A 13,145-nucleotide genomic window follows, 5' to 3' on the forward strand; every position below is an offset into this window, starting at 1 on the left:
CTTCCCCGCTGCTCCTCGCCGCTTGTCACTGCTCCTCCCCGCCTGTCCGCCGCTCCTCTCCGCTCCTCCCCGCCTGTCCGCAGCTCCTCCCCGCGTTCATGCTCGCCGCTCCTCCTCGTCATCACGCACGTCACGGCCCGCGCTACATCGCAGCCAGCGCTACATCGTGGCCGGCGCTACTTCCAGGGGACTACTTTTTTTTTTAAAGTTACATTTTTTAATTTACATTTAATTTTTATTTTATATAGCCTATGTCCATCTGCACACCCTGACATTTTCAACGATGTATCGGGTGTGTGGACTGGCGCTGTGGTACCTGAGTTTACCTGGCTCAAAGCTTTGTGTTCTCTCTTTATAATAGTAGTATAGATGATGCCTGCATGCACATTCCTGAAATTGCAGAATTCTATGACATTATACAGAAAGTATATTTATTTTTCAGCCAAAGCATCAAACGGTGGGAACTTCTTACGATTACCAAAGAGAGCACAACTCATTCAAAGCCAACACTGAAGAGACTCTGTCCAACACGTTGGGCTTCTAAGCAGGATGCTCTCCATGCTCTACGCTATAGTTTTATGGACATCATGAAAGCACTCACTACCATTTTACTGCAGTCTAAAAAGGTTGAGGAGCGCACAGAAGCTCAGGGTCTTAGGAAGTGCATGGAGACTTTTGAGTTTGTGGTAATGGTTGTAATCCAGTCCAAAGTGCGGGAGACAATAAATATTGTGTCCAAACTGCTCCAGTCTAAAGATCAGGACCTTTTACAAGCATCAAATATGTTAAGTAGTGCAGCGAATACATTTGCAAGTTTCAGAGAATAGTTTGAAGATGTTAAAAGCTCAGCATCTTTACTTGGAGCTGCTGGGGGAATTCAATTAAATTTTACACAAAAAGCACTTCGATGAACTCTGTGAAGACCAAAGGCTGTGCAATCCTGAAGACAATTTTAAGGTGTCTGTGTCTTCTGCTAACATAGATATTGTTGTAAATCTGATCAAAAACTCGATTTGCTGGTATGAACACCATAATCCAATGCTTTCATTTCATGATGCCTTCAGAAAATCTCAGAGCTAGTGAGGAGGAGTTGTTTGAAACAGCCATGACCCTGGCAGCTCATTACGAAAAAGACTTGTCCCTAGAGTTTCCACAACAACTCATCGCTTTCAAAGCCGTGTTGAACAAACAAATACAACTTATCTCAGGTGGCACAATAAAGGATCTGGCTGACCTTTTATTTTTGAGAAACCATGCAGTTCTGCCCAGCGTTTTGGATGTTGCAACAGCACTGAAACTTTTTCCAACAATTCCAGTTACTGTAGCCAGTGAAGAAAGGTATTTTTCAAAGTTAAAATTAATCAAAAACTATCTCCGAAGCACAATGACACAGGAAAGGCTGTCCGGGCTTGCAACTTTAAGCATTGAGAGTGATCGAGCAAAAAAAATAAATGTGAAAGCTTTAACAGAAGACTTTGCACGAAGAAAGGCCAAGAGGCAAACATTCTTTCAGCCAAGTATATCTCTCCAATTCAGTGCAAGCAGTAGTAGCCTTCATCCACCGGTCTAATTTGCCAGTCACTCTTCCTGGTGTAAGCAGTCCTCAGCCTTGTGTTCACTCTTTAAGTATTGTATTCTGCTGTACCAGACTTCAAACTTTGCAATACATTTCATCAGGCTCTTGCAAGTACGGTTCCTACTTCAAGTCTGATTTTCTAAATGTATCTGTCCTTTGAGTCCCTTGAGGAAGCAGTAAGTAATATGGTATTCTGCCAGTATATCATACTTTAAATATTGTTTGCTTATATATAGGCTACAACAATATTCTGAACATACGTTTATGGAGGCAAGAAGAACTTTATTCAGTTTAACCTGACATATATGCACCCCCTTGACACTTTTCTTTTGCACAGAAAATATGGGCATTCTTTGAGTAAACAGCTTTGTTAATTTTGCTGCTGAACTTGTTATAGTGTTGCCGGTCCCTTAAATATTTGTGCCTTTATGCCCAAACTAAAGGGGCATACTTTGTCGAAACTGGTTTAATGTTTATGCTCCTAAACTTGTTGCTGTTTTTATCACTCATATTGAAATTTTTGCACCTTTATGCAAAAATAAAAGGGGCATCGTTTGACTGGAAGGGTTTGATGTTTATGCTGCTAAATTGTTATTACTTTACCAGGCACTTTGAAATAGGTATGCCTTCATGCAAAAACAAAGGGGATTAGTCTGTTTAAATAGGTTTGATTTATGTATGCTACTTTGCTGTCTGCTGTACTTGTTACTGTTTTGCTAGTCACTTTGAAATATGTGAGCCTTCAAAAAGGGAATTGTTAGTTTAAACTGGTTTGATTATTGAATGTGCTGTAGTTGTTGTTTATCAGTTGCTTTGAAATATATGTGCCTTTAAGCACACACCAAACGGGGAATTGTTTGACTAACCTGGCTTCATTTTTGCATACTGCAGGACTTGTTTTTACCATGCACTTTGAAAGTATTTTCAACTTGATGTGAGAAGAAAGGTGGATTGTTTTGCAAAACATGCTTGATTTATGTATATTGCTGGACTGGTGATTGCTTTATTTTGCACTTTGAAAGTATTTGCACTTTTTCTTTTCCTTTACCAACTACAGTTTGTATAGATTGTCATTAGGTACATGCTGATATGGTTTGTTTTTATTCTACATGCAGTGTTATTTATGGTGTTGCTTGAACTTGTCTGTAATACATGTACCTTAAATCTTGTATTTAGCATTGTTTACACTACAGAATTGATAAATTAAAACAAACATCTGCATCAGTGTTCTGAAGCATCCAAACCGTTTTCTTCCTCAGCCTTGTTTGCCTGACGGTTTTGCAGTGCTTACTAATAAAGACATTATGATTGAAATTGCTTCCTCAGTTCACGTTATTATCATGCACAACCCTTGACAGTCGCTAGTGTGTAGCATGCAGATAGCTCAACAGTCTATTTCTCTTGAGTTTCGCAGGATACTGAGTTATAGCTCGTGTACTTCTCATGTATATTGTCAGTCCAGTTTTTATGGAATTGCAGGTTTGGGTTTCTCTTTCAAAGTATTGTCAATTCTATATCTGATTATACAGATCAACGAGAGAGAGAGGACTAGGTAAGCTAGCCCGTATCCCCAGTATTATATATGTAAATCAATGTGGACTAGCTAGTTTAAGGGAGGAGGTTTTTAAATGACTCAGGTACGTCAGCAAATAGATAAGGAAAAAGCACTGTTTTCCTTAGAAAGCCCTCACCCACCGACCTAGTCGGTGGCATGCTTCATCATCGGGCCCACCACAGTGGCACCGAATGTGCCCCGGGTGTGCTACAACGCCAGGTGACTGCGGAGCTGGTATATTGCTGAGTGTGCAGTGAAGGGGTGTGATAAGTGAAGTTTAAAATGCTATACAAGAGGTCCCAGCACCCGAGGGTTAACAATATTTAATAAACTGGGCCTCTGTTAGCAGGTTAAAAAGGCAAAATATTACTGAACCAGGCAGGGGCACTTTTCATTGACTAGCATGAATGGAGCACAAGTGTGTATCGAGAAACCACCTCTATCTAAGTGACCGCAAATCCAATGCTGATGATATTGGCAGCAACACTTGACAAAGAAGATAGAACTCTGTAGTAAGAACTGTGAATGCGCCTCCAGGGGCTGTATTACGGTAGGTGGCGCATTTACTGGTTAACGCTGGGCGAGCCTTTCAAAACGTGCGCCGAGCCTTAACTTTGAATATGCGCTGCATTATAGTGAATGAGCAGCGAACTTGTGCTGCCCTAGGGGCAGTGCATTCATGTGAAAAACGGAGCGGCTGCTTTGAAACCGCTCTGTATTTCACAGTGCAGGTGGCAACCAACCCACCTGCACTTTTAAAGGAGATTAAAGATCCTCTTGCAGGATGGTGCAGTGAGTGACTGCACCTGCCTGCAGGGGGATGAATGCGGGGTTCCATGGGACCATCCTTTCCCCCCTACAGAGGGCTGCCATCAGGGGTCACAATGACACTGTGCCTCCTTTTAGGTGGCACACTGTCAGTGTGCTTACTGACTGCTTCTTTGCCTCTCCACCCGCATCTGTAATACGGCACAGAGGTAAAGAAATTCCCTCATTTGCATGGGGCCACGCCCCCATGCAAATGAGGGAACGCACTCTGATAGCACTGGTGCATTATGTGAGCCAGCGCTATCGGTATTTCAGAAGGTGATGCGTCTGCGGTCCCTTCTGTAATACCAAAGTGCCCCAGGGGTGCTCGTTGCGCACCCGGGGCACTCCGGTAATACAGCTCGAGATAGCCATTCCTTTTAATACAGTCACAGAAAAGCAAGGCAGCATGAATTCATTCAAAGGAAAGGACATCTGGCAGACCGTAATTACATGGACTGTCCCTAAATTAACTCTAATGTGAGTTGTCGAGATGGAAGATTCAACGGACGCCATTTGTCCGTAATTTTAGCTTTTGTGCTTCAGACAAGTGTTTATTCTGACAGATGAGATGGCTCAGCGGAAACAGAAGGGAGGGGGTCTCCTATGCAGTGATCTAGAGGGAGGGGCAGACAGCTACAGGAGAAACAAGCCTTCTGGCCAGGGTGCCAGCTGCCTGAAAGAAATTTAAATGTATTCAAAAGGTTAATCTACAAATGTAAGTCTGCTTGGGAGCGGTATATGCATTAATTGATGGAACCACTTTAAGCTTCCTAAAGACAAAGATTTATTAGGTTTGAAAGGTATTGAAAGAGTGTTCAATGCTGAGCTGTGGATTGTCCTTTAATGGACAGTTATAAAACTGTTTGCATTAGGTACAATCTGCAAATATTAAAATCTACACTTTAGAAAAAACATTGGGGCTCATTTATGAAAAGTGGCGCATCACTGCGTGAAAACAGTGATGCGTCACTTTTCATTGCGCCATCTTTGAGACATTCTGGATGCGGAATTCTGGATGATGCATCATGTCGCAAGGAGTTACGATACACCAGTATTTCTGATGTATCTGTAGGCGCAAAAATGATGCATTGCTGGAGTGTGTCTCAAAAGTGACGCAACCCCAGCAATTTTTCCTCTCACATGGGGCAAGACCCATGTGAAAGGGCCTGCATCAGTCTTATGCCTGCTGTGAGGCAGGCGTAAGATATTTACGCAATGGCGTACTAGAAGGGACGCAATGAAATCTCACAGATTTCACTGTGTCACTTCTAAGAGGCTTACATGCGAGGGAACGCCCCCCCCTGCATACATTATACCTGACGTAGGTATAATGTAGTGCAGGGGTTTACAAAGTGACGCATCTGCTTAGATGCATCACTTTGTAAATAGGACACAACAGGGGGCATGTTTTACGCCGCCGTTGCGTCACAAAAAGTGACGCAACCGCAGCGCAAAACTGACGCAAGGCCTCATAAATAAGGCCCATTGTCTTTAACCTAAATTAATATTGGCATTTTATGGTAGCTTATCTTATATTGTGTGTAGTGCACAATTAAAATAATGACTTACATATACACAGTGCTTTCTGTGATGGACAAGAACAATATATATATATATATAAGCACAAGTCTTCCACCCTCCACCGCACCTCGCATCTCGGCTACCACTTCCGCTGTGGCATATACATGTGTGTGTGTGATATTTACACTGAATATATTTACTGGATTTAAAATCCGTTTTACATCCAGTGTGTGCAACATGCTCTCACATGTGGAAAAGTTTTGTAAAAGAAAACTATCAATTGACTGAGGTTATATTCTGCCAGCACTTTGAGAGTTAATTTAGGTTCTACTCACAGAATTAACAAAACACAAATGTTCCTGGACAGACAAGGACTGCATTTTATTTACAAACGAATCTGGAACAACAGCTACCAAAAGTGACTTTCCAGAATGCAAATGTCACGTCATAATATGGTTCACACACTTTCCCATTGATCATTATTCCAACACGTTAAACACCCACGTGAGTATGAATCTTAGGACAAGTCGAAATCGTTTCAGAAGCTCTTTCAGAAATTGCTTTACCTAGGTAATGCAAATACGGTGACTTCTCCGACAATTTTGTGCATCTGGTTTTTGTTGCCAGGAGTACTCAAGTTGAAGTGCGTAGCATACCTGATGATGCAAGTTCTAGGAGATAATCCAGGAATGTGTTTGGGAAGGCAGAGTACTAGTTGAGTTTTGTACTTGCACCAATAGTAGAACATGTTCATTTCCTCTCACTGAATGTTCTGGAACAGCCATTTCTGTGCTTCCATGCAGTCGTCTGAAAGATCAATGTGCCCAATGTCTGATTCTACAGCATCCAGGCTGCTAGGCTCAAGGTGATGTTCTTTTACCCACTTGGACCTCTTGAAGTTTGACCATGATTATTTTAGTTACACTTGCTTATCTATAAGTGCTATGCCCAGCGTTTTTTTGTTGTTTTATAAAGTGTGACTGGAGTGAGAAGGCTCTGGTGAGCCAGCTACCAACATGGCTGACTGATTCAAAGCTCTGCTCACCTAGCCCACTAAGGTTGGAAAAGCAATCCTCTGTGATGCTTGCCAGGGATGGACATCTGAGGAGCCCTCAAGAGCTCTGAAGTTAGTGGATGGCAGCGAGAAGGCTCTGGCAGCCACAGAAACAGAAAAACTGCTGCGCTGCATTACCGTCCTCCATCCATGGAGGTATAGTGATGACAGGGAACAATTGTTAGCCTGCGAACACGGTTCACGACTGAATCATGGCAACAGGCAAACAGAAGACCGCTAAAATGCCTACCAACCTCATTCTTCTGAAGGAGCCCAGCTTTCATGCAGTGTGTGCTGCAGCAAAGAAAGGAGACAGTGCCTGTCAAGGGTAACTGGGCACTGCTGAGGTCACCCAATTATCTGTTCCTTTTTTCCAACCTTTGAGTTGGAGTTTTCCCTTCAAGATGGAAGGTAAACCAATATGGATAGTTTTGTGGGCTTAAATGCGATCATCCATTCGATGTTTGCTTCAACAGGAAGCCAATTATGGCTCGATTTTTTGACAACTGTAATACGTCTACAAACAGCTTGGAGTATTACTCTAAAAGGAGCATTAGGGAACTTGGGTAGGCCAGATAGGACTGTATTTCCTCTGTCTTAGAGAATAAAAACGAAGGGACTTGAACGATATTTATGAAGTCTGAGTGAGGGATTGAAGGCTTCAGTTTTCTGAGAAGTTGTATTTGATGTACTAGCTGGTACATTGTACATTTATGGGTTATTGGCAGAAGAATGAAATGTAAAGCGCACTGACATCAGGTTGTCATAGAAAGTCTTGATACTTTCAATTCAAATTCTGGATAAAATTCAATACCGTGGGTGATTTCAAACAAGAGCAGGGAGAAAGAAAAGGTTATTGCATTATCTGTGCAAACAACATTTACTATTTAAGAATAGGCTTTTAAAGAATTAATGATGGCTCAGGCTAGTCAACAACTGTGGGCCGTAATGGCACTTTTATGACCTCTAACATTTCACACTGGCAGCAATGGTAGTGGTGTTCTATACCAGTACTGCTATTTAGGCTTTAAGAACTATAGCTTTTGAAATGCAACCACCCTTGGTAGTGCACTGTGCAAATGAGCACCACTTACGGGGATACCCGAGAAAACACATTTTGATTTAGCTGTGGCCTATGTAACATATCCTAAACACAAATATTGCTTTAATATGAACTAGATGGGACAGTATTTATGTCAACAATGTTTCCTCTTACCTCACCAACTTTAATTTCATCAGAGTCTTCAAGATGAGATTCCGCTTTTTTCTTGCTTTCTGTTGCTCCTGCCTCTTCATCTGTCACCAATTTAAAATGGCAGAGATTACGGGCAACAGGATTAATTTATAGGCACCAACATATGCAGCACAATGTGAGACATCAACAGTGATTCAAATCGACCCATTTGAAAGATAGGGTTTGTGTTATGTAAACTCAATATCAAGAAATAAACAGCAGTATGATTATGTAGTCCGGTTAAAAGAAGAGGCTGTAGCATTCTTGTAACATTCTATCTTCTTACATCCTTCTCTGAACAAGCTGAAGTTTTACAAGCCGCTCAAACGTTCTTGTGAGGTGATTGTAGTCCTAGACAACCTATAACTTCGACTGGTCAAAAAGTTTCAAAAAGAAAATGTTTCAGCATTAACTCTTGGTCAAAAGGTTGCAAAAAGAAAATGTTGCAGCATTAACATTTGATAAAACCCTTATCACCAATCTTCCACATTTAAGGCAAGTAAGACCCAGCCTACAGACAGCATCTTGAGTGTAACTTGCAGAATTAACAAGTTTAGTAGGAGATGATACAGGATGGATCTAAGACCCCCATCTCCCTTGGGGACCAAGAAGCAAAGGGAGTAGACTTCAGTATTCCTTTCTTCCAGAGGTACCACCTCTATGGCCACTTTGTCCGAGGAAGAAAGTTGCAATATCTCTGTTAAAATATCAGACTTTGGTGTTGGAGGACAAAGTCAGTTTTAGAGGGTCTGCAGCTACAAGCATCACGGTGGCAAGGAAGAGACTTCGGGCCCAATTTAGAGTTTGGCAGACAGGGTACTCTATTGCAACAGCGATGGAGTACCCTGTCCACTAAAATACTCGTCCGCCCAGTCCACCCAACCTATTCTGAGTTGGATGACCCACCAGGTAAAATTTACTGTGACAGCATAAACCTTCCTCTGATGGCCCAAGTGAATACATGTGATCTGAGCTAAGGTTTCTGATGGTCTGTCCTATTTAGGGCCGGTGGTGGCATTTTATTTTTTTACTGTCCTTGACCACCAGGAATATCATAGCACTGAGGGTCAGTGAAAATAAAAAACATTACGTCCAAACCAAGGGAGAAAACCCCTGCTTTAGAATTTTGATTTTGGAAAAGTAAAAACTTTTAAAAGTTTGGTGCAACTGCGCATCACCAAGGACAAACACACACCATACTTTAAATGGATTTGCGTGAACCGCTGTAAAAGCGGTTCCTACAAACCCATAGATCTCAAAATATGGCAGAAGGAGTAAAGGCAGAGTGGAGAACGTCAAGTCCTCCACCACCCTAACTACCTTTATTCCACCCACCAAACTCTAAGTCGGGCCTTTTCTTTGTTGGTGTTCCAGAGGGCTAAGGAATGTACCCTTTCACAGAGGTCTCCGGAAAACTGGGATTATACAAATCAACATAACGGCCAGCATATAAATACAACAGAGGAAGTAGATTTCTGGCTTCAGAGCCATTATCCACCCTGTGACTGTGATCTCTACCAGCTATGGTTGTGGGCCACATGTTCAGATTTGAACAACTCCTCCACCCAGGGAAATTTCTTTACACTAGTGAGCAACTATTTAACAAGGGAGTTTTGACTTTTGCTTATGCCACTCAGTTAATTGCAGCCGACTTTGAGGGTGGCGTTGGTAGCAAATCCAAACTTGTCACTAAAACCAGTTCCAATTCAATAATAACTTTATTTCGGCCAGTTTGACCATAAAAGCACAGATAAAATAGCACACATTTCATTTACCAATTATGGCCTAAAACATTCTAAAATACAGTACAATCTATGGTAGCAGCTAGATGGTAGGAGGTTCACTTCGTATGAGTCACTGTAACAATCAGAAATAGGAAGTAATAATGACGATAATAAAGTGCATGTGCCAAATATACAAACAATTCACCAGGCGAGATTTAACGAATCAAAGTTTTACCTACTCCGGTATAAACGTTCGATTCTCAGAGACATCAATCCGGTATAACGGTAAATTTCTATTGAAAATAAATAAGTTAGACCATAACAATAATTCCAGATTGCACAATTAATTCCTTTGGAATACCATTGTTAAACAAGAGATGAGCAAAAGTTAGACCATCGTCATTCATTTAATTCCTTCTTCTATTTTTACTATTTTTTTTATTGATTGTAGGAATACTCTCCGAGTGCACCATATAGAGAATAGAAAGCTTGCTACCGAATAAGCTATGGGGAGGCTAGTGTCATTTTTCAATATCCTGTAGGCCTCAGAACAGCGTCTAGTTCACAAGTTTCTGTATATCTGGACCAGCCACCGTTTTCTTGCTTTGAGATACCCTGGGTAACAAAAAAACACATGATAGTCTGTTTCTATGGTACAGTCACAAGCCGGACACCCTGGGTTTGTGAGCCCGTCCATTTGTTTGTAAAGGAGCGGAGTGGCAGCACCCCATATCTAAACTGGAGGTAAAGCTTCTTGGCTCCTGCCGGCTTGATGTCGTTCAATGCCGGCTCTAGGCTATACTGATCCTTAATTTCTAAAAAAAGCTGCAGTTAACTTGCCTACTAGGGGATTACTCTGGAGTTGAGCCAGTTTGTGCTCCCACTAACAGTCCTTTCGTTCTTTCCTGGACAATATGGCACATGCCTCTTCTGGGTTGTCCCAATCAATCAATCGATCAATCCATTTGTAAAGCTCACTATATACCTGCAAGGGTCTCAAGGTGCTGAGAGGGGGGGGAGGAGGGGTGCTGCTACTGTTCAAAGAGCCAGGTCTTCAGGAGAGTGTTCTAGGTCTTGGCGGTGAGGAAGGAGAAGGATCTTCCGTCGGCGGTCGTTCGTTGAATGCGGGGGACCGCGGTGAGAGCGAGGCTGGCAGAGCGGAGCTGGCGGGTGGGGGTGTAGAAGCTGAGTCGGTCGTTGAGGTATGCTGGTCTGGTGTCGTGGAGGGCTCTGTGTGCATGGGTGAGTAGTTTGAAGGTGACTCTTTTCGACGGGGAGCCAGTGGAGGTCTCTCAGGTGGGGGGTGATGTGGCTGCGCGTGGGATGTTGAGGATCAGTCGGGTAGAGGCGTTTTGAATGAGTTGTAGTCGTCGCAGGTGATTGGCCAGGATTCCTGCGTAGAGTGCGTTGCCGTAGTCCAGTCTGCTGCTGACGAGGGCCTGGGTGATTGTTCTTCTTGTTTCGGTCTGAATCCACTTGTAGATCCTGCAGAGCATGCGGAGGGTGTTGAAGCAGGAGGAGGTAACGGCGTTGACCTGCTTTGACATGGAGAGGGAAGAGTCGAGGATGATACCCAAGTTGCTATGCAAGTCTCAAAAGGCAGAGGCCTCACCACAGCCAATGGCAATTCAAGATACCACAGAGAAGCCATTTAAGGCATGCAAGGAAACCTGTTAGCCACCTACTAAAGAAAATGACACCAGTGGGATTTGAAAAAAAAGAGACAAACACATTTTCTAAAAATGATAGAAATTAAAACCAGATACCTCTGACTCTTTTCAGTCTAACCCTCTACCAGTTAACACATTTAAATCTTCCTTGACCTGTTTCAAATTAAGATGTTGTACTTCAGACATGAACGCTGTAATTGGTTTAAGATGTGTTTGATTGCACCATCTACAGAACTGCACTTATTGAGCCACCCAGTGCCCTTTGGTCTGATGTCCAGCATTAAATCGAGCCAGTCATCAGAAAGGTTATGGCCAATAAACCTCAGATTCTCGGGAACCAAATCTGAACAGTGACTGCCAATGTAGCAGACTACTTAACGCACCTTTGCTGAGAAACTAGAGCTCTCCTGAGCCAGATTCTTCTGGACAAATCCGGGGGTACATTATCATTAATGCCTAACATTTTCCGTGACCAATCAAGACCATATAAAGAACTGTAATGGGCTGAAGGGCATAAATAAGATAGGAATACCATAGAATCAGATTTGCTCAAGTATACCCTCTCCACTGAGCAGAACAATTGGGACTTCACAATCTACTGCATGTCAAAGAGATCAACCTGCAACTTTGAAAGATTTGACACTGCAACTGGATGAAGACTCCATTTGTGTGAAGAAGATTGAAGCTAGATGACCGTAATTTGTCCTGACAAGTATGCAGTATTGTAGGAAGGTGGGATCCTTCTGCATGGTTACCCCCACTTTTTGCCTGGTGATGTGATGGTTTCTAACTAGTCTGACTGGAATCTTGCTAATCAGAACCCCAGTCTCTGTGCTGTCTCCCCTAAATTGATATGGTAAGTACTTAGGTACACCCCAGATTGGACACTGGTGTACAATTATCAGTCCCTAGTACATGGTACTAAGGTATCCAGGGCATAGGTACACCAGGGGTCCCCTATGGGCTGAAGCATGTATTATGCCACCCATGGGAGACCACTCAATTTGCAACGACAGGCCTGCTATTGCAGCCTGTTTAAGCTGGTGCTAGCATCACTTACGAAAGATGTAGGTTTCCCCAGGGCTTTAAGTGGGATGAAAAAACTGGGGGTCTCTCAAAGGGGCGTGGCCACTGTAATTAAGGGCGTGGTTTAAAAACACGTGAGCTTAAAAATCAGTGCCTAGGACAGTGTGCCGCCCGACTTGTATTTTGCTGTTTCTGTCATTGCATCTAGATATGACGGCTTTGCCAATGGCGGTTAGTTGCATAAGATAAATAAGCAGCAACTTTGGCTTGTACATAATATTGAAAAAGCTTAAACTTCAAGCCTTGGTGACACCACCAGAATGCTGCTGCTCGTGAATTTCAAAAAGAGAAGGGAAATCCAGAGAGAAAATGACTCTTTTTAAAGGATTTCCCTTCCCCTACAACACTCCCCTGGCATGACGTCATGCAAAGGCGCAACCAGAGTGAAATGGGGGATGGGAGGGGGGGCGGGGAGAGTCTAATTCTTCCACAAACGTCAGAGTGAAGATGCAGGGGCTCTAAGAAGGGGTGAAAGAACAACAAAGCCTCATTACCAAGTAAATGGTCTTTTAAAGACCTGCTAATTACTCGGGTGTGGCTGTGTGTGTGTGCCCGGGAAGCTGCCTCAGCCGAGGTTGACACACACGACAGGGTGGGCTCAAGCTTTGTGAGCCCAATGGGCATTGCGTGTCTGACCTCATACCATAACTTCGCTACTAGTGAGAAGTGAGCAGTGGGAGCACGCAGACATGGATGTGCCTGCTGCCACGGCAGTCCGGAAAAAGTGGACTGCCTGTGCATGGCACAAAACAGAGCCCGATAGAGACCCTTTTCGAGGCCTCTTTAAAAAAACTGCTGGGGCTCAGACCCGGCCCACTTAAAGCCCTGGGTTTACCTATATCTAAGGTAACTGCACTTAAAACCTATAAGTCACCCCTGAATCAGGCCTTTAATCCTGAAGACAGGGTGCTCAGT

The 13,145-nt window shown here is 43.1% G+C and overlaps 1 protein-coding gene across 2 annotated transcripts in view; it reads right to left on the bottom strand.

Annotated features, from left to right (window-relative positions):
* Positions 1-13,145, bottom strand: part of CFAP74 (cilia and flagella associated protein 74) — a 1,279,283-nt gene that overhangs the window by 836,637 nt on the left and 429,501 nt on the right. For both annotated transcript variants that reach the window (XM_086921531.1, XM_086921532.1), the window contains exon 20: positions 7,733-7,812. In XM_086921531.1, coding sequence (XP_086777657.1) covers positions 7,733-7,812 — 80 coding nt within the window. The remainder of the gene's footprint in view (positions 1-7,732; positions 7,813-13,145) is intronic.

Source organism: Lissotriton vulgaris, chromosome 5 (genome assembly GCF_964263255.1).
Source record: "Lissotriton vulgaris chromosome 5, aLisVul1.2, whole genome shotgun sequence".
In the NCBI taxonomy this organism is placed as follows: Eukaryota; Metazoa; Chordata; class Amphibia; order Caudata; family Salamandridae; genus Lissotriton; species Lissotriton vulgaris.